Source organism: Oryctolagus cuniculus, chromosome 1, assembly GCF_964237555.1.
Source record: "Oryctolagus cuniculus chromosome 1, mOryCun1.1, whole genome shotgun sequence".
NCBI classification, from domain to species: Eukaryota; Metazoa; Chordata; class Mammalia; order Lagomorpha; family Leporidae; genus Oryctolagus; species Oryctolagus cuniculus.
In genome coordinates this window covers 161,970,182-161,993,748 of record NC_091432.1, presented here as the reverse complement: position 1 = coordinate 161,993,748, position 23,567 = coordinate 161,970,182, and the positions used below count along the sequence as shown (strand labels likewise).

Sequence of the window (23,567 nt, the reverse complement as noted above, 5' to 3'; positions counted from 1 at the left end):
TCTCTAAAGAGTGTGTGGGGGAGGGGATGAATCTGGTACAGTGTCTGCTACATGTCATTAGTAATTTTTAGGAATTGAATTACTGGCTCATAGGATATAGATATATTCATTTTAGTAGAAACTGTCAAACCATATTCCAAAGCATTTGTATCCAAATATCTTAATTTAGATTGTGATATCCTTAGGTGGACTATTTCATATTATTTATAAGTATATGAAGCAAATGTGAGACTATTTCATATATTAACTAATACTTTCTGTATCATGAAAACAATAAAATTGAGAATTACTGAAATAGGCTATTTATCATGCTCTAACTTAGGGCTAGACATTGTGAAAGCTGTCAACATTGTCCAGATTGTTATGTCTTGTTATGGAATTACTAGATCTTAAAGGCTTGCTATTGTACCAAGAAAAGAAAGGAAATAAGGTTTATAAATTGACTGTTGCTTCAAATTCCATTTTTTTTTTCAGAGTGGCCAAATCAATGAAGGTCCCTGTATATGAGACTCCAGCTGGATGGAGATTCTTCTCTAATCTGATGGACTCGGGACGGTGCTCTCTGTGTGGAGAAGAGAGTTTTGGCACTGGTATGCTTTGTTGGGTTGATGTTACTGGGTCTATGTATGTGTGTGTGGGTAGAGGTGGCTGTATTTCTCAGTGATCCCAGTTTGGAGACCTGTGAACCTCATTGAATCAAAGGCTGAAGGAAAAGTAAAAAAAAAAAAAAAAATCAGAGACACCCAGCAGGATATGTACCATGATTTACCTGTCTCTTTGGTCATTTTTTTCCTCTTTGAAAAATTTACTTTCTTTAATCTACAAAAGTATAGAAAATAGAATATTGAAACCCCATGTGCCTATCAGTCAGTTTCAGCTATCATCAATTCATGGTCAGTCTTACTTTATCTCTACCCTCATCTACAAGGAGAGGCCTCTTCCCTGATTACTCTGAACCAACACCCTATAGCTTATTATTTTACCCCAAATATTTCAGTGTGAATCTTTAAATGTAAGGTATCTTCAAGAAAAAATATAACCAAATTACCATTGGCACACTTAAAATGTTAAAAATAACTTCCTTTTTCAGTACTTTAAAGATGATATTCTTATCTTTTCTGATTTGCATAGTTTCCATGAAGTCTGATGTAATTCTTATCTGTAGTCCTCTATAACCACCACCACCACCATCCAACCCTCGGCCTTGCTTCAGTATTTTCTTTTAACTTTTGGTTTTCACTGATTTGATTAAAGTGTGTGTGTGTGTGTGTGTGCATGCGCCTGCACGTGTGCATTTGGGTTCTCTTGGGTTCTTGGACCTATCGATTTGTTGTTATCATTTTTTAATTTCAGAAAACACTTAGCATTATCTTTTCCAATATTTCTTCTTCCCCATTCTCTCTTTCCCTTCTGAGACTGCATTTGCACATATTTTGGATAAGTTGTGACCATAGATATTGACTTTGAGCTCTTATATTTACTGTTCCATTTTTATTTCTTTTTTTTTTTTTTGTGCTTCCATTTAGATAATCTCCATTGGCACCTATTTAAACCCACTGACTATTTAACTGTGTGCGAATCTGATAATGAGCCTGTTGAAGGAATTCTGTCTCTCTGATGTTGTATGTTTTATTTCTAGAATTTTTCTTTGATTCTTTTTCTAGTTTGCCTTTCCCTGATGAGATCATCTACTTGTTCATATATGTGGTTTATTTTTCAATTAGAACTTTTAGTATATTAAATATGTTTATTCTGAATTTCCTGTCTGATAATTGTGGTTTATCTCTGACTCAGGTTCTGTGGATTGTTTTATCTCTTGACAGCAGTTTGTTTTGTCTTGCTTTTTGTATATCTCATAACTTTTCATTGAATGCTGGATGAATGTTATGGTATGTGGATAATAAGAGTAGACAGAGACTCAGGTAAACAGTATTTATATACAGAAATGGGGATAACTCTTCTTTCAGGCCTTTGGTGTTGTAGTTTAATCTTTTCAGGAGTTAAGCTGGGTTTCGATTTTATTGTTTGTGCTGTAACCTTTAGTGTTCTGTAGTCTTCACATTCCTCTAACAATGGGAAACTTGTGCTGTCTGCAGAAATTGGAGTTAGGGTGCTAAAAACGCTTTTAAAGTGTTTCTGTTTCATCTCAGCTTTCAGCAATTGCTGCCTGTTTATGACACAAAGTAGAGCTGTTAGCAGGCTCCTAAAATGTGTCCAGTGGCGGTGACTGCTGCTCAGCATTGGTGTAGGATTCTGAACTCAGCAAGGCTTCCTACCTTTCCCCGGGGGCAGAGGGTTTTCACTTCTGCCCCTCTTCTGGTAGCACTGATCTTTGCCTGTACTCTTGGGATGAGGCAGTTTTCATTCTGTACGCTCGGGAACGTAAAGCCTGTGTTTTGGGATTTTTTGTTTTGTTTTGCTGTTAGAGAAGGGTTTGTAGAAGTGTGAGGGCTTGCTGATCTCTCTGCAGAGTGGATCGTCTCCTTCATTCCTGCACTGTCAAGTCTCCCTTTCTGTTCCTTATTTCCCTGTGAGCATCCAATAGAGGTCTGTGGGAAAAAAAGTTGGAAGTATGTCCCATTTACCTGGGAATCCAAGTGATCTTGAACCAACATGGTAGGTTATTCTTGATCCCTAAATGGTTACATGATTTGTTATTATCTGCTTGTATAGCTTGTTCTTTCTCCAGAGCTCTGCCAAAGAGGAGAAAGTATTTATGGAATAGCTTGTTACCCTCCCCTCTTCCTTCCGTCTGTCCGTCCATCCATCCTTCCTTCCTTCCTCTGTCTCCTCTCTCTCTCTTTCTCTCTTTTATAGTCTTGTCACACTTCAAGAAAAAGTATTTTGTAGATTCCCTTGTCTTTTTTGTTGCTAAGAGTGCAAGGATATCTCTTGCAAATTTTCCTATCCTAAACAGAAGTACAGAAGGGAACTCCAGAAGTAATTTCTCAAAAATGCCCTGTGTCCTCATCCTTCCCACTTTTACATTTTGTTCCAATTAGGAGCCAAAAGATCTTACACTGTAATTGATTAATATGTATCTTAATTCTCTTTTAATCTGCATTTCTCCCCTCTATCTTTTCCCTTTTTAATGTATTCATTGAAGAAATTGATTGTATGTCCTATAGAGTTTTGGATGCCTTTGATTTTGATATTGCTTTCCTCAGTTTTTTCCTAATTTTTAGTGCTTACATAGAGACACTGTTGATTAATATACTTTTTCTCTGATGTGCAACTCTTAGCACATTCTGTTATTAATTATAGTATTTTATTTTCTAAAATCTCTACATACTCTGGGATATTTTTGAGTATTCAATCATATAACCTAAGACTGAATTTTTCTGTATTTCATTTTGTAATATTTGTATCCTTTATTTCATTTTCATATCTTACTGTATTATACAATCCTGAAAATAATATTAAATAATAATTGTGATAGTTCATAATTTTAGTGAAAATGGATATAGTATTTTGCATCCATTTTGATAATTGCTTGTTAATATTGATGAAATCTTCATCATGTTTATATAATTTCCTCTGTTCCCATTTTACTTGGAGCCCTATTAGAAATGGATGCTTAATTCAATAGCTACTCTGTTAGAATCTAATGATATAGTAATATTTTTTCTTTAATTATGTGAGTGTAATAAAAATTATTAGTTTTCATATATCAGACTACACTTGAATTCCTGAGAATAAATCCTATTTGGTCATGCTTAAACTGCAGTAAAACTACTCAGTAGTTATAATGACAGTGTGTCAGGCCATATTCGGGTGTGAGGGAATTTCTTCCTGAGATATTTTTTCTCTTACCAAAACCAGTTAGACCTTAACAGTACTACCATGAGTAGTAGGGATGGCATGCATCTTTGTTTGGTCAGACAAAATCAGACCATATCCAGTTCTCTACTGTGCTACTGTCTGAACCCGGGATACAGAGATGGCAGCTGTCCAGGGCTGTTTTGTTCTGTTGTAACAAAATATTAGAGGGTTTTATTTGGCTCATGATTCTGATGGCTGAGACGTCCAAACAGAGTGGCCCTGGTATCTGATTAGGGCCTACTGGCTGTGTTGTTAACAAGGTGGAGAAAAGGAAAAGGAAACAGCCGAGTGCAGAAGGGACAAGTATGTGAGAGAGGAAGCAAGTGGTGCAGGGAGAAGCCCAGCTCACTATTTTCTTTTTTAAAAAATGTATTTATTTCTTTGAGAGGTAGAGTTACAGCCAGAGAGAGGGGGAGACAGAAAGAAAGGTCTTCCATCTGCTGGTTCACTCCCCAAATGGCCACAATGGCCGGAGCTGAGCCAATCCATTGCTAGGAGCCATCATCCACTGCTTTCCCAAGCCATAAGCGCAGAGTTGGATTGGAAGAGGAACAGCTGGATCATGAACTGGCACCCATATGAGTTGCTGGCACCGCAGCTGGAAGCTTAGCCAACTATGCCACAGCGCCAGCCTCTGGCTTACTCTTTTCTCACAACCCACCATCTCAGGAACTAACACCGTTTTCCAAAATTGCATTAATTCCTTCTGAGGGTGGTGCCCCCATTTTAAAGGCCATGCCACCTCTGTACTGTTACTCTGGGGACCGAGTTTCTACCACCTGATCATTTGAAGGACATGCAGACTATATCCCAACCATAGCTGCAGCTATGCTAGGAACAGTCAAAACTATTACACTCTTTGTCTGCTGAGCCCCTAACAAATAGAACAGTTTCCTTCTTCCTTGATCATCTGTATGCTTGAAGTGACTGTGACTCAAGGAAAAAATCAGAAACTACTTATCATATACAATAATTCTACCCACTGATTAGTAAACTTACACAAATCTTGTAACTGGGTTAGAAACTGCCAAGTTCAGGTTATCCGTCCCTCTTTGTCTTCATAAGCGTTATTGAGTTACTTATTTTCACTACACTATATACTCTGTGGTCTCTCTAATTAAAGGGATAAAATACTGCTCATGTAAGCCATGTTACACCATAAGTAACAAATATTTGCTCATTTCAATGTAATTAACTTTCATTGCTTACAAAATATAAGGCACTGTATTGGATGGCATGTTGAATACAGAATGCTTAAGACCACACCCTTAAGATATAAGAAAGATGCCTAAATGACTGTTGTACAAGCCAGAAACCCTAACATGCCACACAAGAGGAGGAGAAAATATGCTATGGGAGATGAGAAAAAGAAAAATTTTCCTTTAAAGCAGACTTGCTGAAAGAGATGGAAGTTAACATAGGGCTTAGGAGCAGGGAGGGTTTGTACACACAGCGATGAAAGGGCAAGCCTTACCAAACTGGGGGATTCGTAGTCAAGGAAGGTATAGAAGTAGAAGTGACCATGTATTGTCAGTAACATTTGCTTCACTTTTTTAAAACAGTGTTTCACAAATGCGGATCAAGATTATTTGGGGATCATCATATTAGCTTTAAATAAATAGAATATGATAGAAATTATCAAGTGTGTTATAATTAGTAAAGATATTGTTTTGCAAATTGTATATATATACATATTACACAAATAAAGTATATTGTATATAAATGTGCCACTAATAGTATGAAGAGACATAAAAATGTGGAACTGGAGTTTATTCAGTGCAAAATTTTGAAATCCATTCATATAAAGGATCTTTAAAATATTCATGGAAAATGAATATTATGAAAAAACTATGCATGGATTTCAAAATTTTTGCACTAAAACAAACAGCTTCCAGTTCCATTTTAAACTTTTTGAAGTATCTTCATTTGTGCAAAGTAGGTATCATAGCAAAATATATTTATTGTGGGTCATGGTCAAAGAGTCTGAAGAAGGATGGTCTATGGCTGAGGTCAGTAAACTTCTTCTATAAAAGGCCAGACATAATTACTCAGCAGTGTGGTTACAATGCAAAAGCAGCCATAGACAGTACAGAAACAACATGGCTGCCTTCCAATAAAGCAGTAATCATAAACATAGGCTCCTATGCAGATGTGGCCCTTGGGCTGTTGTTTGCTATACCTGATGTGTAGGCTAGAGTGGATGAGGGAGTATCACAAAGTGGTTCTGCAAGTGTGGTAAAGGGAGGCCAGTTCCTTTGCCTGTGATATGTGATGTTGGCATTTGACCCAGCTGTACGTAGGAGGCCACGTTTTGCCCAGGGCAGGTCAGCTTGCAGACACTTTTCAGGAAGCTTTGCTTCTGTGTGTTTGTGCTGATCATAGCATGGAGGCCACACTGGAAGGGAGTTTTAGAAGTCTCTCACCTTTATTGTTGTCTTTTTTAAAAAATTAATTTATTTATTTGAAAGGCAGAGTTAGAGAAAGACAGAAGCGGGCAGGGGGTGGGAAGCGAAGAGAGAGAAAAAGTCCTCCATCCGCTGGTTCACTCTCCAAATGGCTACAGTAGCCGGAACTGAGCTAATCCAAAGCCAGGAGCCAGGAGCCAGGAGCCAGGAGCTTCTTTTGGGTCTCCTACATGGGTTCAGGGGCCCATGTACTTGGGTCATCTTCTACTGCTTTCCAAGGCCACAACAGAGAGCTGGATTGGAAGTGGAGCAGCTGGGTCTCGAACCAGCACCCATAAAGAATACCGGCACTGCAGGCGGCAGCTTTACCGGCTACGCCACGGTGCCAGCCCCATATGTTACTTTTATGTGAAGAAGCACAAGAGATTTTCCAGTGGATGGGGCTTGGATGCCTTGCCACCTCCACCATTCTGCAGACTGCAGTGGGTTTAGTCTTATTTTTTATAGGAAGCCCCCAAGCAAGAAGTCGTTCAGTGGCTCGCCCAGGCCCCCAGTGCATGGAAAAGGTCTACATTGAATTCAGTTGCAGCAGGGCTGAAGGACTGGTCTCTGGCCTGCTGTGTATGCCACGTGTCACTGCACTGATCAGTCTTTCACCTGAGAACAGTGAGGAACTCACTCTCAAGCACTGAGCAGTAAATGACACTTGAAAACCCGGAGGAACTTAGCTGTTCAGTCTTGGAAGGGGAAAGTGGCTTCACGCTGCTCTTGAGCTGGCCTTCTTGAATGCCAGCCTCTGGGAAGGGGAGACTGGTTAAAAGTACAACTTTTATATCCTATTTCAACTTAAATCTTTAAAGGAGTGGATTTGAAAACCTGCATTTTAAAGAAGCATCTTCTAGCAATTCTGTTGTGCAGACAGTAACAGGAAACGTTGCTCAAATGAAAACCATTTTTAAAATTTTTTTTTTACTCATTTATTTTGCTTTTAATCAGCTTTGGTAGCCAGAGTGTGCCTGCGATGCCATAGGTTTGGTCCAGACAGGATCAAAGAACAGGAGTGGGAGGCTGACATCTGCATTTCAGGATGTATCTGCTTCTCAGGGACCAGCCACATGGCCTCTCTGACTCTCACTTCCACTCTTTAAAGGTCAGCTGATCATAGGAGCTCTAGCTCAGGATGTGATTTTCAGAGGCAAGTGAGACAATTACGGGAGAAATGGAGAATGGAAAGGTTCTATCCCCCACGCTGGGGGAGAAACTTATAAAACGAATCCAAGGTTTCCCAAGTGAAGACCTTTTCCAATATCCCTGGGGCATGGAGCTGTGTGCCAACAAGGAATGCACAGTTATATGCCAAGAAAGCTGAAAACAGGGATCTGTGACAGGTTCAAGAGTGCCAAGCTTTTGCCCAGGGCAAGGTCCAAGAGGAACAAGATAGAAGACTTCAAGAATGTTGTGGAAAGTAATGTTGTTAAAAAGACCAGGCATGGATTTCAACTTCTTTGTACCGGAATAAATATATCTTTTAATTCTATTGTCTATGAACTTTTTAAAGTTCTCCTATATATCCTGCATGGAAATTCTCCATGCCTGTATTTCGGGCTCCCAGAGCTTGGCAAGGTAACAAGCTGATGATGAGACCAGTATTCAGACTTCTCCATGGAAAACTCCAGGTCCTGTGGCAGTAGGAAACGTATGCTTCTTGTTCTATCAAAGAAGCAAGTTTTTTAAGGAACCAAATTATCTGTTGTGCTAAGACTAGGCTTGCTTGCACCCAGTTCCTTGGAAGAGCCTCAATAACTGTTTTAATAGAAGGGAGACTGTTTTGTAAATCCTTAGATTTAAACAGAACACTGTTCATCTATGTGGCATTTTGGCTATTTCTCTAAAATTCCAAATTTAAAGGAATCTGGACTTGTTCCCATACACAAATGGGATGTACTAGAATACCAAATCCAAAAACTTTGAAGGATGCCTGCTTTTTTTACATTTATCAAAAATGTTCTACTGGTTTCTGTCATTGACATCAGTTTCTTAGCATAGCTCACCATTTTGTGATTATATGAATTGTTACAGCCCAGAGCTTATTCCTTTGCTGGTAACACTGAAGAATTATTCTCTTTGTGAATGACTAGATCTTGACCAAGTCTTCAGTAATACTATTACTTTTTAGATTTAATTTATTTGAAAGGCAGAGTTACAGAGAGGCAGAGGCGGAGAGAGAGAGAGAGAGAGAGAGAGAGATCTTCTATCTGCTGGTTCACTCCCCAAATGGCTGCAACAGCCAAAGCTGAGCTGATCCGAAGTCAGGAGCCTGGAGCTTCTTCCAGGTCTCCCACATGGGTGCAGGGGCGCAAGGACTTGGACCATCTTCTACTTCTTTCCCAGGTATATTAGCTGGGAGATGGATTGGAAGTGGAGCAGCCAGAACTCGAACCAGCACCCATATGAGATGCCAGCACTGCTGGTGGCAGCTTTACCTGTTGCACCACAGGGCCAGCCCCTATTGTGTGTTTTCTGAAACTTAATAACTTTAGCCACAAAACCAAATATAATCAGGCAATGCAAAAAAAGTGGTTGTTTCCAACAAAGTACTTTGAATTTTTCATGATAAGAATAGGGGTGTGTGTGTGTGTGTGTGTGTTTAAAAAGCTCCTAGAATATGCCAGGACATTACTAAGCCTTTTGTATGCATCCACCTCTATCTGGAAATTTGAAATTGAATCCAGGGTCCTGGCACGAACACGACTTGTCCTTAATTGTCACACCAAATCTTCCCACCATGAACTCTGGAGTTAAGCCTGGTGTTCTTGAAGTTGGCTGTAATCTCATCTGCCCAGTTTCCAGCATGGCTGGCAGAGGCCTTGCACATACGTGTGTGTCATATCCTGTGAAGTCTTGAGTATTTTCCTAATCTTTTGAGGTTTGCTAGATTACTCTGCTTGCCTGCAAATATTTTATATGCCCCAAAGACAGGGGCCATATCAGTCTTGCACCTTTATTTCATTGATAGATGGTAAGTCTCTGAGTAAATATTTGTAGGGTAGATGGAAGGACAGAAAGATGAATGGAAGGAAGAAATGGAAGCTGGAAACACAAAAGCCAGATGGGTGGAAGGAAGAAAAGAAGAAATAGGGAAGAAACAGAATTTCTATCTGCTGTTCACTTCCCAGAAGGCCACAATGGCTAGAGCTGCGTCAGTCTGAAGCCAGGAGCCAGGAGCCAGGAGCTTCTTCCAGGTTTCCCATGTGGATGGAAGACCTCTCTCTCTATCTCTGCCTCTGCCCCTCTGTAACTCAGGCCTTTCAAAATAAATAAATAAATAAATCTTTAAAAAGAATTTCCATTCTGGTATTTCTTCCGTGCATCATTAGTGGTTATATTTTTATCATTCTTAAGTAAATATATTTCTGAAGATATGGACATTTGGGTATCCTAACATTTGGGAGGATTCGTAGAAATAAAGCACACAAATGTAGACTAGTTGGAAGGGGATGGGGAAGGATATTATGAATTATGGTAAAGATCAGAGTTACAGAAAAAAAGTAAAGTTTTGAGATTTTAAGCTTCCTGTAATTATTGGTACAAATTAAGCTAACCAAGTGTTTTTGCAAAGTTCCTTCCTCCCAAAATCAGTATTAATGTACAGATTTTAAAGTATTTATAATTTGTTGTATTAACTTGGGACCGGCGCCGTGGCTCACTTGGCTAATCCTCCACCTGTGGCGCTGGCACCCGGGGTTCTAGTCCCGGCTGGGGCGCTGGGTTCTAGTTCCAGTTGCTCCTCTTCCAGTCCAGCTCTCTGCTGTGGCCCGGGAGGGCAGTGCAGGATGGCCCAAGTGTTTGGGTCCCTGCACCCGCATGGGAGACCAGGAGGAAGCACCTGGCTTCTGGCTTAGGATCGGCACAGCACGCTGGCCGTAGAGACCATTTGGTGGGTGAACCAACGGAAGGAAGACCTTTCTCTCTGTCTCTCTCTCACTGTCTATAATCTCTCTGTATCTCTCTCTGTCTCTGTCTCTCTCTTTCTCACTGTCTAACTCTGCCTGTCAAAAAAAAAAAAATTGTTGTATTAAGTTGCTCGTTTCCTGTGACTGTGGTTGCTGGCATTGAACGTTTGTTTAACAGTGGGCTAAGTGCCAGATATGGTGATTCTTTTATATACACTAAAGTCTTACTGCCTTTAACATATCATTCTGTTCTCTATTGTCTTATGGTCTATCTTATTGACTTATTCTCTAGTTACTTTATAAAAGAACATTTTATTTCCCTCAATGGTTGCACAGTTTCTAATACATTCATGGCCATACCTCCTCATTTAGAATTTTTTTAATTTTTATTTATTTATTTATTTTTTGACAGGCAGAGTGGACAGTGAGAGAGAGAGACAGAGAGAAAGGTCTTCCTTTGCCGTTGGTTCACCCTCCAATGGCCGCCGCGGCCGGTGCGCCGCGCTGATCCGATGGCAGGAGCCAGGAGCCAGGTGCTTTTCCTGGTCTCCCATGGGGTGCAGGGCCCAAGCACCTGGGCCATCCTCCACTGCACTCCCTGGCCACAGCAGAGAGCTGGCCTGGAAGAGGGGCAACCGGGACAGAATCCGGCGCCCCGACCGGGACTAGAACCCCGGGGTGCCGGCGCCACAGGCGGAGGATTAACCTAGTGAGCCACGGCGCTGGCCTAGATTTTACATATAAACTCTGTAGATCCTGACTCAAGAATGGGTTTGCATTAATGCTATTGCACAAATACTGAAGAGATTTAACTCTCTCTTATTCATTTTATTTACTGTTTTATATTTTTCAAAAGGTAAAATAAAGGAAAGCTTTAGTCTATCCCCTGGTAGATGGCTGTTAACTCTGCTTTTGGCTGTTTTCACATCTGCTCACTCTGTAGGACAGAGAAAGCACCCGTATATCCATGAATTTCGGGTCATTAAGATCCTCTCACATCTCTTTGTCTTCCTTGCAGCCATTGTGTATAAATCTGGCTGGGCTGAGGGAGCAGAGTGAGGAGGCTGTGATGACAGCACTATCAGCACTAGGGGAGCAGTTTCTCTGCGGGGCTATTGGGAACAGGCTATGTGCACGTGTGCAATTCAGTCCAGGCTGGGCCAGAGCACAGAGGTGCTGGATGACATCCCCAGGGGCCTCCTTGTGAAGTTCGAAAACTGAAACCCCCTTCTGACCCCTTTGTAAACCCCCTGTGCTGGGTCACAGGGGTCACATCTCGAGTGGGAAGAATGTCTCTATCACAAAAAATCTTTTTCTTGGTTTTGCCGTGGTTCCAGTTGCATTGACCCTTCAGTTGATAATTGACCAGAGAGGGTGTCGCAGGACCCCTGCGTGTAGAACGGTAGCAGGAATGGGGCTTCTGAGCAGACTAGGAGTCCGGGCAGATCGTGGCCCTGGTTCACAGCTTGAAGCCTTCCAGAAAGGCCAGGGGTCTTCTCAGTTTCTCCTAAGGAGCTTTTAACAGGAGGCTTGTCCCTTGGAATCTAGATGCAGCTCTTAAAATGGTGCTTGGAGGCTTCCCGACCTGCACGCCGGGAGGTTACCAGTTGTTAGGGGCACCTTTGAGAACAGAATACAGTGGGTATAGAGTGACAGATCTTCAGCCTCATACCTACTTTAGACATTCCTGGCTCATCCTATGACCTGTAAAGAGCAGTTCTTAGATATTGTAGGGCCCGTGATGGTCCTCTTTTTTATGAAGGAAATTACTGAGCTTAGGGAGGGGGATTCAAGCCAGGGGCCAAGGTCACATTGGGCAACCCAGGATTCCAAGCCAATCTTACTGGCTCACAGTCATCCCTGCCAGTGTTTAAGCCAACGCTGACGAGCCATTTCCACCCTTCTGGTCATTCTTTGGGAGGAAGGTAGAATACATAGCAAGGGACGTGGGCCAGTGGTGTTCTATAAACAGTACAGCACCAGGAGTTGACAGTCAGGGCTCCAATCTCAAGTCCAGTTCTGTGTTCAAACTGCCTTAGACAAATTGCAAACCTTCTCTGCACCTCAGTTTCCTCATTTGTGGGCTGAGTCTGTTCAACAGGATGATCCATAAAGTCCTTCTATGTTGTATGATACCATGTTGTTTCTAGAAAGCCTCATTGTTATTTTGGGATTTTATTTATTTATATAAGAGGTAGAATTACAGAGAGGGAGAGACAGAAAGAGAGGTCTTCCATCTGCTGATTGCCTCTCCAAATGGTTACAAACGGCTGGAGCTGAGCCAATCTGAAGCCAGCAGCCGGGAGTTTCTTCTGGGTCTCCCATGTGGGTGTGGGGACCCAAGTGTTTGGGCCGTCTTCCACTGCTTTCCCAGGCCATAAGCAGAGAGCTGGATCAGAAGAGGAAGAGCTGGAACATGAACTGGTGCCCATGTGGGATCCTGGTGCCACAGGGAGAGGCTTAGCCTACTACACCACAGCATCAGCCCCAGAGGCTTCACTTTTGATGAGGAGCGAATCGGATGAATTATAGCAAACTACATGTTAGAGTCTTGTCCAACAAATGTGTAGTGCATGCCTTCTGTGAAGCCAGGCTTGGGACAGAGTGAGGAGTGATTTGAGATGCAGGCCTGTGGTGAAAATATCAGCCAGAGGCATATTTGTGTCAAACATCATTAATATTTATTATTATTTTACTTATCATTACATGTATTGTTACATGTAATACAAAATAAGCCATATTTGTGTCAAACATCATTAATATTTTTATTATTTTACTTATTATTACATGTACTGTTACATGTAATACAAAATAAGCCACTGCTGTCTGACCTATCTGAGCTCAGTGCTCCTCTAACTCAGTGAGACCCACCCACTGGAGAAAGGCCAGTGGCATGCATTGAACTAGAGAACACTGGCCACTCCAGTAGTGCCAAATTCAGTCTAAAAGAGGAAGAGGCCTAACTCATTATCCTAAACATTCTGCCCCGAACATGAGACCATGTGGCGTGCCTTTGTCCATAAAGCAGTGTTTCTCAACCCTGGCTATTTGTATAAAGCTCTCTAAGAGCTTTTCTTTTTCTTTTTTAAGAAGAAAATATATGGATGCTTGCACCATTGCCAAAACTCAAGAAACTCAACAACAACAACACAAACAATTAAGTTAAGAAATGGGCAAAGGATGTGAACATACATTTTTTAAAGAATGAGATACAGATGGCGAGCAGATACATGAAGAAAACGCTCAGGAACACTAGCCATTAGGGAAATGCCAGTAAAAGCCACAATGAATTATCACTTCACTCCAGTTAGGATGCTTGTTATCCAAAAATCAAAAAAGTAACAAATGTTGGCAAAGTTGTGGAGAAAAAGTACTCCAATTCACTGCTGGGGGGAATGCAAATTGGTACAACCATTATGGAAAACAGTATGGCAATTCTTCAGAAAACTAAGAATAGATCTACTTTAAGACCCAACTATCCTACTTCTGGGAATATATCCAAAGGAAGTGAACTCAAAATATGAAAGAGTTACCTTCACTTCTGTGTTTATAGAAGCTCACTTCACAGTAACAAAGATAAAATCAGCCTAGATGTCCATCACCAGATGATCAGATAAAGACAATATAGTATATATACATGATGCTATATTACTGAGCCATAAAAATTGAAATCTTGATTTTCACAATAAAATGCATGCAAATAGAGATCATTATGCTAAGTAAAATAAGCCAGACCCAGAAGATAAATAGCACATTTTCTCTTATTTGTGGAAGTTAATATATAGACAGAATATAAAAATTGGGTATTTAGTTGTAAATATTGCTTCACTGAATTGTACAATGTAAATGACATTATATTCTTCTTTCCCCATGTTATGATCATTGTCATGAATCCCTCAATCTGTGATATTAATATCTGTCTTCAAGAAAAATAGTGTATTTGTATACAGTGTCTACATTTGAAATGAATGTGACAAAATGTTAAAAAGTGTAAAATAATTATTTTTTAAAATGTTAGAAAGGTAAAAAAGTACACACATACAAAATTAGCATGTGGTCCTTTATGTTTTAACAATAAGGTTTTCTTAGAAAATTTGCCTCTTCTCATAATAAGAAATTATGAAATGCCTTTATTTACCTTTAGGCTTAGTTTGTATTTTATCAAATCAGTTTCTAGTGGTTCATGTTTTCTTTATTAAGATATTTGATTAGGAAAAACTGAGGTGTTATAAGAGCTAATGGTTTATAGTTTTTATTTTTTTCAACTATGTAACTTCCTCATTTGGTCTTTAAAACTTTTTTACACTTCAGTTAAATAGGTAAGTGTTGTGTCACAGAGAAAAAGTTTTGAAAAGATTATTTTTAAAAAAATGAATCTTGGTTTTACTGACACATGGTGGGACCTGAAATTTTTTTTTTTTAAGATCTTTACGTGATTCTAGTGTACGGTCTAGGGTTGAGAGTGGTAACCTATGTTACACCTTGGAGTTACCAACAGGTACAAAAATGGCTTGTTTTTTCCTAATTGACACATTTTGAATGCCCTCCTCTGATTTTCCACTGTGGTGACTTGATCTGTTAGTAACGTGTATGACGCATTATTGAGCTGGTTGGTCTACACTGGGATTTCCATTTGGAGAGAATTCCTTTTAGATGATCGAGTGTTCTCTTTATTTTTCCCTTTTCTTTGGATGGGCAGCATTCTTATTGGTGTACTGCCCAGCTCAAGTAACTTGGTTTTGAAGCTTGGGAAAACTCAAAGTTTCGTTCAGGGAGAGGGCCAATAGTGATATTTCAGATGAGAAAAAAATAGACCCCCCTTTTTTGGTGTTAATTTTTGCTGGAGTCATTGCAAGGGAGAGTTGAGTACCCCCCCCCCCCCTTCTGGTACTTGGGTGAAGATTCAGCTGCTCAGAGTAGGACTGAGTGAGCTTTAGGGTGTTCTGGCCTGGATGGAGGTGTGCAAAGTGAGGGGACTTACAGGCCTTGGGGATATGGGTAAATTCCCTTTGCAATGTTCTGAAACCGGTAGCAAGCTCAGGCTGCACACATAGCCAGAAATCCAAAGGGGAAGCAAGCTTTAAAAATTGTGCTGGTGTTGTTTAGCACTAAAAAGGTGTGACCGCTCATGGCATGAAAAGATATGGAAGAAACTTAAATGCATGTTACTGAGTGAAAGAAGCCAAGCTGAAAAGGCTACATAGCAGCCAGTGCCGCGGCTCACTAGGCTAATCCTCCACCTGCGGCACTGACACCCCAGGTTCTAATCCCGGTTGGGGTGCCGGATTCTGTCCTGGTTGCTCCTCTTCCAGTCCAGCTCTCTGCAGTGGCCAGGGAAGGCAGTGGAGGATGGCCCAAGTGCTTGGGCCCTGCACTTGCATGGAAGACCAGGAGGAAGCACCTGGCTCCTGGCTTTGGATTGACGCAGTGTGCTGGCCATAGCAGCCATTTTGGGGGGTGAACCACCGGAAGGAAGACCTTTTTCTCTGTCTCTCTCTCTCACTGTCTATAAGTCTCTGTCTCTCTCTCTCACTGTCTAACTCTGCTTGGCCCAAAAAAAAAAAAAAAAAAAAAAGCTACATAGCATAAGAGTCCAACTGTATGACATTTTGGTAATGGTATTTTTCATATGAGATTTCTGCACACCATTAACAACTTAAAAATTTTATTTTTTTCTTATGAAAGTTATACATTTACTATAAAATACTGCACAGGAAAGAAAAGAAAAACACCTACAATTCTCCTGGTTCAGAGGTCAATGACTGCTGTTCACAGTTTGCTGTGTATACCTTTGTTGTTTAATTTGCACATGCATATGCATTCACACATACTCACATATCTATAAAAAGTGTACTGAATATTCTTTTTTTGGTGAAATGATTTTTTCTGTTTATTCAGATTGAATGAACATTGTTCTGTATCATTAAAGATTCTTATCCAGTACTTTTTACCAGCAAAGTTTTGTATGGATCGTCCACAATTATCCTGTTATTCAACAATTAATATTTATTTTTTTACCTTTTTCCTCTTCTCTTAGCTGTGTGTGACTAAAGGTGAAGAGATGGAATAACTGGGTCCAAAGCTCAGTGATTTTTAAAATTATGGATCATTAATGCCAAATTCATCTACCAAAGTATACTCACTTGCATTGGTGCTTCGCTGCTTCTGCTTCCCCAGCCAGCCTTTCATAGGTTAAGACGCTCCCAGATGGTGCCCCGTTTTGATGACTTTTCTTTGACTGCAATGAGAGTGCACATCCACTCAAATGTTCACTGACTTAGGAGGATTTTTCGCTTGAACATTGCTTGTTTATGCCCTTTCACCCAGTTATCTTTTGGACCTACTCTTTCTCTCTCTCTCTCTTTTTTAAGATTTTTATGTATTTATTTGAGAGGTAGAGTTCCAGACAGTGAGAGGGAGAGACAGAGAGAGATGTCATCCATCCGCTGGTTCACTCCCCAAATGGCCGCAACGGCCAGAGCTGCACCCATCTGAAGCTGGACCAATCCGAAGCCAGGAGCCAGGTGCTTCCTCCCAGTGTCTCATGTGGGTGCAGGGGCCCAAACACTTGGGCCATCCTCCACTGTTTACTCTGTGCATACTGAGGTTTTTGAAAACCTCTTGATATTTTTGTGTTTTCTGCATTTCTTGTTCAATTCACCTGTTAGCGGTATGGCATTATATTTCATTTGCCTTTAAGAGTTATTAAAAGGAGAGTTGTATCCCCAAACCTCCCTCCCAAGCACACTGTGATCATCCAGTGGAAACATCTGTGTAATCTAACATCATTAATGTCTATCCTTACCTCAAAGAATGATAAAAAGTGTGGGTAATTTTACTCCATCATCTGCCCCTTATGAATCTTGGCAAATGTTTAACTTGTAGGCCAGGAAATCCAAGCCAACTGACAATTTACTGTAAATGATTGAGGTGGTTATTTTTTTTTTAATCCAGCTAAAAGAACTCTGTGACTCTCCATGACTAAATTATGACATGTTATCTCACAGGTTTAATAGCATCTGATGGTTCTATCTATAGGTAATGTAATCCAGCTGGAGAGTCAAGGTATGCAAGCCTGTGTTTTACAATAAAAGGGTATTTTTTTCCAACCAGTAAATTATAACTATTTTTTTTCAACTATGAAAAGACAAAAGGTTCCTAAATGATCCCCCTGGGCAGGGGTTCCTAGACATGCCTTTGGCAGTCGGCCATAGATCTAACCCAGAGTCATCCAGCTTCCTCTATTTCTGCAGCCATGTAAAGAATCCACAGGATGACACTGGAGTCACTCCATAGTATGACGATATCCTCTTAGCCTTCAGGCAGGCACAACTGGACATCTAACAATATCAGCAGCAGCCTGTTGATCAGTTTATAGGAAGAATTAAAAGACTTGGCCTTTTTCCTTTTCATTGCAGTGACTTCAGTGCCCTCTTAGAGCTGTGTGTTTTCCCCCTTGAGGGAAAATACTTAGCATATAAGAGTACATACAGAGGCTCACATTGCGGCATAGTGAATTAAGCCACTGCCTGTGTTGCCAGCATCCCATATGGATACTGGTTTGTGTTCTGGTGTTCCACTTCCTATCCAGCTCCCTGCTAACATGCCTGGGAAAAGTAGTGGAAGATGGCCCAAATGTTTGGGCCCTTGCCACCCATGTGGGAGACCTGGAAGAGGTTCTTGGCTCCTGTCTCCTATCTCCTGGCTCCTGGTTCAGCCCTGGCCATTACAACCATCTAGGGATGAACCAGTGGATGGAAGATATCTCGCTCTAACTCTCTCTTTCTCTGTCTTTCCCTCTCTAAACTCTGACTTTCAGATTAAATAATTGATTTTTTAAAAGGAGTACATATAACAAGAACAGTAAATGATCCTTAGTTTCAATGAGAAGTTGTCAAAGATGTTTAACTTAATGTTTAATTCCATTTTGGGGTTAACAGCTCTGTAACACTGACTCTCTCTTGTTGATTTCCATATAGGTTTCATAGTCCAAGAATATTACTGTCTATTCTCATTACCGTATTGGAAAATAAAATGGCCCATCCCCTGGTCCCAGTTTCATTTCTCTTTTATTTTTAAAGATTTATTTATTTATTTGAAAGAGTTACGCAGAGAGAGAGAGAGAGAGAGAGAGGTGTCTTCCATCTGATGGTTCAATCGCCAATTGGCTGCAACAGCCAGAGATGCGCCGATCTGAAGTCAGGGGCCAGTAGCTTCTTCCTGGTCCCCCATATGAGTGCAGGGCCCGAAGGACTTGGGCCATCTTCTACTGCTTTCCCAGGCCATAGCAGAGAGCTAGATTGGAAGTGGAGCAGCTGGGACATGAACCAGCACCCACATGGGATATGGGCATTGCAGGCAGTGGCTTTACCTGTTACGCTACAGCGTCAGCCCCCCCAGCTTAATTTCTTAACATTACTGTTTCTAGATTCAGATGATAAATACATGTGAATAACTGAAAAAAATTTGTGTCAATGTATATTTTAAATAATTGGCATTGTGTGGTGCTTTATGTGAATTACCAACCAGATCAGCAGGAAAAACAACCTGTAGTATTGCAGTCACTGTTTTAAATACCCAGGTATATTTAGTTACTTAATCCTGACAGTAACCTCATGTAGGAGGAGCTGTTATTGTCCCTAATCTTACAAAGGAGTGCAGCAAATAAAGGTAAGTGGCTCGACCAGGACTTGAACGTGAGAATTCTGTCTCTAGAGCCTTCCCACTTAATTTGATTAAATTCACAGGACAGTGGCCAGCACCATGGTGTAATGGTTTACAGCCACTGCAGTGCTGGCATCACATAAGGGTACCAGTTTTGTCTCCACTGCTCCGCTTCTGATCCAGCTCCCGGCTGATGTGCCTGGGAAAGCAACGGAGGATGGCCCAAGTGCTTAGGTCCCTGCACCCACCTGGGAGACTGGGAAGAAGCTCCTGGCTTCGGCCTGGCCCAGCCCCAGTTGTTGTGGCATTTGGGGAGTGAACCAGAGGATGAAAGATCTCTCTCTCTCACTGTTTCTCCTTCTCTCTCTCTGTAACTCTGCCTTTCAAGTAAATAAATAAATATTTTAAAAAAAATCATAGGACAACACTAAAAAATCCCCCATTTTATTGATGAGAATCCGACCCTCAAAAGAGAGAATAGCTTTGTAATGGCTTTTCTCACACCTGCAAAGTAACAGAGGGGCAAGTATTATGACACAACAGGTTAAGTTATAGCCTGTGATACCAGCATCGCATATGGGCACTGGTTGGAGTCCCAGCTGCTCTACTTCCAATCCAGCTCCCTGCTGATGGCCTAGGAAAGGCAGCAGATGATGGCCAAGTGGTTGGGGAGTGAACCAGATACCCATGTGGGAGACCCGGATTAAGTTCCTGGCTCTTGCTTTCAGTGCTGGCCATTGCAGCCATCTGGGGAGTGAACCAACAAATGGAAGATATCCCTCCCCCTCCCCCCGCCCGCCGCCGTCTCTCTTCCTTTCTCTCTGTGTCTCTTTCAAAATAAATAAATCTGTTTTTTTTTTTTTTTGTTTAAAAGGAGTAATGGAATTTGGTTGAAACCCTAGTTCTGAAGCCTTCCCTGTGCTTTTCTCACACTATAGCACATTCCTCTGTTTTTAGCGCTTTGTTCACTTCAGAAGGAACCTAAAAATGGTCAATAGATGCTTTAGTGGGTCTGCAGCATATTCCCTTGGGTTCCTGTTGCACAGAAAGCTAGCTGTTTAGACCGTACTCTCTATTTATGTAAATAGCACACTAAGAAATGCCTCTGTTTCTGAATAAGTGTCCTTAGGATTTAGCGTTCCCATTCCTTCCTACCTTGGGGACTTCGCATTTGCTGTCCCTTGTCTTGGCCTGATCGCCTCCTCTCCTCAGGGGTCAGTTCTGGTGTCGTCAGCTTGGTGAGACTGATACTAGTGACCTGTATTGTCTCCTAGAGCTTCTGTGCAAAATCACAACTCATGGGGTGGCTCAGAACAACAGAAAAGCATTCTCTCGGAGTTGGGGAAGCCAGAAATCCAGAACCAAGATACGGGCGAGGTCATGCCTCCTCTGAAAGGGGATTCTGCTGGCTCCATCTCTCCCATCCCTGCCTCCGTCACGTGGCTTAGTCCTCTGCATGTCTCTTCTTCTGTGTCTTTGCTTCTTAGAAGTACACTTGTCATTAGATCGAGGGCCTACCTTGACAGTGCAGGTTGATCTCATCTCTGTGCCTCAAACATAACTAACTACATCTACAAAAACTGTTTCCCCAGTTGGCTTCATATTCACAGATACTGGTGAACATACCATTTGAGAAGCAACCATTCAACCGTGGGTAAAACAGCCTTGTTTGATCCTATGCCATGACATCCTTGCCTACCCGATTTTCCTCATAGTCCTTGGGTTTACTGGGTGCGTTCTCTTACCTGTCTTGTTCTCTTACTTGTCTGCTTTTCTTTTATCTGTTTCCATCTACTTGTATTCAGGTTTTATGAGTAAAGAGCTATCTACTTCACTGCTTTATCCCTAGGATGTAAAACAGTGCTTAGTATAGTATAGGGGTCATGGAATATTTACTAAATAAATGGCATAATTAATGATATTATTAGGCTTAGTTAATGTTAAATTGAGTCTTCAGCCTTTCAGGATTTTACTTTATTTTTAGTAGTACTTATGTTATTAGAATTTCATTTGCATGTTTTTTGAGAATACAAATATATTATGGGACATATATTTAACATAGAGTATAAACAGATCTAGCCATTTCTGTGTATCACACAATTGCTATCTGATTTTAGTTCCTTTAGCTGTTACTGCCCATAAATCCTCCCTGCAAATTCTCAGTGGAATATTTGTTCTTCTTTTAGGTTCTGATCACCTCCGAGAGAAAGATGGCCTCTGGGCAGTCTTGGTTTGGCTGTCCATTATTGCTGCCCGGAAGCAAGGTGTGGAGGAAATCGTCCGGGATCACTGGGCCAAATATGGCCGCCACTACTTTTGCAGGTGAGGAGAAGGGCCTTTTCATGGACCCTGGGAGACAAATCTTAGAAATGGATTCTGAAACTAATAGGCTAGAATTTTCAGAAAGGAAGCATATTTCAGGAAGATCTGACCATCTGGAACCCAGTCAGTTTCTTGGGGGAGGTGTGTGTTAAAGGCATCAAGCAGGAAGGTACACACTTCTTCCCTCTTGTGATAACCCTCTGTCATATTTTCATCAATACCTTTAAGGGGAGCAGCCATTCTAAGAAGAAAGCCGAACTTCAAAGCTTTGAAAAGTCTCATGGAAACTTTGGCGACTTTGAGAGTCATGCATTCAAACCAGAGGCTCTTCTCCCTGGTTCTCCACCTCAGCTTGTCAGGCGCAGGGTATAGATACAGAAGCTGTGTCAGGTTAGGGTACTTTTGTAAGTCTTTCCCTACCATTGTCTTACCTCTTCACTGATGGTCTGGGTGGTGTCCAAGGTGCCTGAGCCGATACTCTTGAGGGGCAACATGATTCAGGAAGCCCCAGATTTTGCTGATGTTTTGTTCTCCTGAAAGCAGGTATAGGAAGGGGGAATGTTAAGCAGCAGAAAGGCCAGTGAGGGTCTGTCTCACTTCCCTGTTGCTGATGTAGAGTGAGAGAAGCATGATCTGATGCTTCTGTGAGCCTGGGTAAGCTGAGTGGGTGTGTGTGCCTAGCTCCAAATCAGGTGTCAGGGGAGGGGTGGAAGAAGAGCATGTTCACTCTGGAGAGTGTGGAATAGGGTGAGGGAATTTGGGGTAGCCTCAGAGTCTGTGTATTTAAAGCAGAGAGGTTGTGACTCACTTGGCTTTGCTTATGAATAGTTAACTTTGTTTTGTGTTTCCAGAGTTTGAGAGACAGAAACTGAGCTTTATGCTTCCCTTATATGGTGATTGTTTCTTCTCTTAAAGAGTCATAAATGTCTCAGACTAATATCGGAGAATAAGGAAGCCTGTGATGGTACTCATTAACATCAAACAGACTATAATGCTGTGGAAAATGTAGACAACACTTTAATATTCTTGATGCATTTGTAAAGAAGGCTAGGGAAACGCCAGCTTGCAAACCACCTCAAATTATTCTTTGTGTCATGAAACCTGCCTTATTCGTTATTATATCTAACAAGTGTTCAACCCTCCTGGTTGCCCTGTGTGTATTACCAAGGGCTAAACAGAACATGAAATTCTTTTTTTTTTTTTTTTTTTTTTTTTGACAGAGTGGACAGTGAGAAAGAGAGACAGAGAGAAAGGTCTTCCTTTGCCGTTGGTTCACCCCCTAGTGGCTGCTGCGGCCGGTGTGCTGCGGTCGGCGCACCGCGCTGATCTGAAGCCAGGAGCCAGGTGCTTCTCCTGGTCTCCCATGGGGTGCAGGGCCCAAGGACCCGGCCATCCTCCACTGCACTCCTGGGCCACAGCAGAGAGCTGGCCTGGAAGAGGAGCAACTGGGACAGAATCCAGCGCCCTGACCGGGACTAGCACCCGGGGTGCCTGCGCCGCAGGCGGAGGATTAGCCTAGTGAGCCGCAGCACTGACCTGAAATTCTTCTGTTGCATGAAGCCTTTCCAAAAAGTCCAACCTGAAAAAATACAATATTGTTACCAGTCTCTGGCATAGGGAGATTTTTTTGAGTCAAAGATGTGTTGCTCATAATTTGTGCAATGATTATATAGGTTTCTGCCAGTGTTTTGATGAAATAGTGTTATGAAAAGTATATTTACAATATAGTTCATTCTTTGTGGCCAAGAGCTTACATGCTAATTGGTTTTTTCATAATAAAAACCATATTAGAGAATAATATGCCATGGAGATTGAGTTTCTGGTAGGACATTGAGTTATGTTTCATACTTCTGCCCAAAGAAGATCACAGATAAAGAAACAGGGAGGAAGGAGTAGGTAGGATGAGAAATAAATATTTCCTTCAACCCCTGGCGAATAGCAAGTTGAAAGGTACTTGTGAAATAAAGTGATTTCTAGCCTGACAGTTTTCTTGGCAGAGAGGGACATAATAAAACAATTTCATAACTGGGTCTGAAGTTTTATCTGAGAACATCTCCCAGATGGTTTTCTTTGTATAAATAGAAGCCAGACAGAATTCTCCATTTAAAGGTTTCACTCCTTGAAAGTATGCTAGTGGCAGTGGTGATCAGAAGGGCTGAGTTTGGTCAGTGAGGGCAAGATAGCGTATGACCTGCTTGTGTTTGTAGACCATTTGGGTAGGCTGACGTAAGGACCAGGAATAAACCGAACATGTTCTATCACATCAGTAGATTTTCTCAACTTTTGAATCTCTTTCCTTGCTGTTGTCTCTTACTAGACTGTTTTATCCAAATCCTCCTCCTCCTTCTGCTTTGTTGTGTCTCTACCTCCTCCAAATGCCCATCTTTAAAGAGAATCTAGT

The 23,567-nt window shown here is 41.4% G+C and overlaps 1 protein-coding gene across 1 annotated transcript in view; it reads left to right on the top strand.

The window, feature by feature from the left end:
- The window catches only part of PGM5 (phosphoglucomutase 5), a 224,886-nt gene that overhangs the window by 143,914 nt on the left and 57,405 nt on the right, over nt 1-23,567 (top strand). The window contains exons 7-8 of the mRNA XM_002708190.5: nt 475-590; nt 21,031-21,166. Coding sequence (XP_002708236.1) covers nt 475-590; nt 21,031-21,166 — 252 coding nt within the window. The remainder of the gene's footprint in view (nt 1-474; nt 591-21,030; nt 21,167-23,567) is intronic.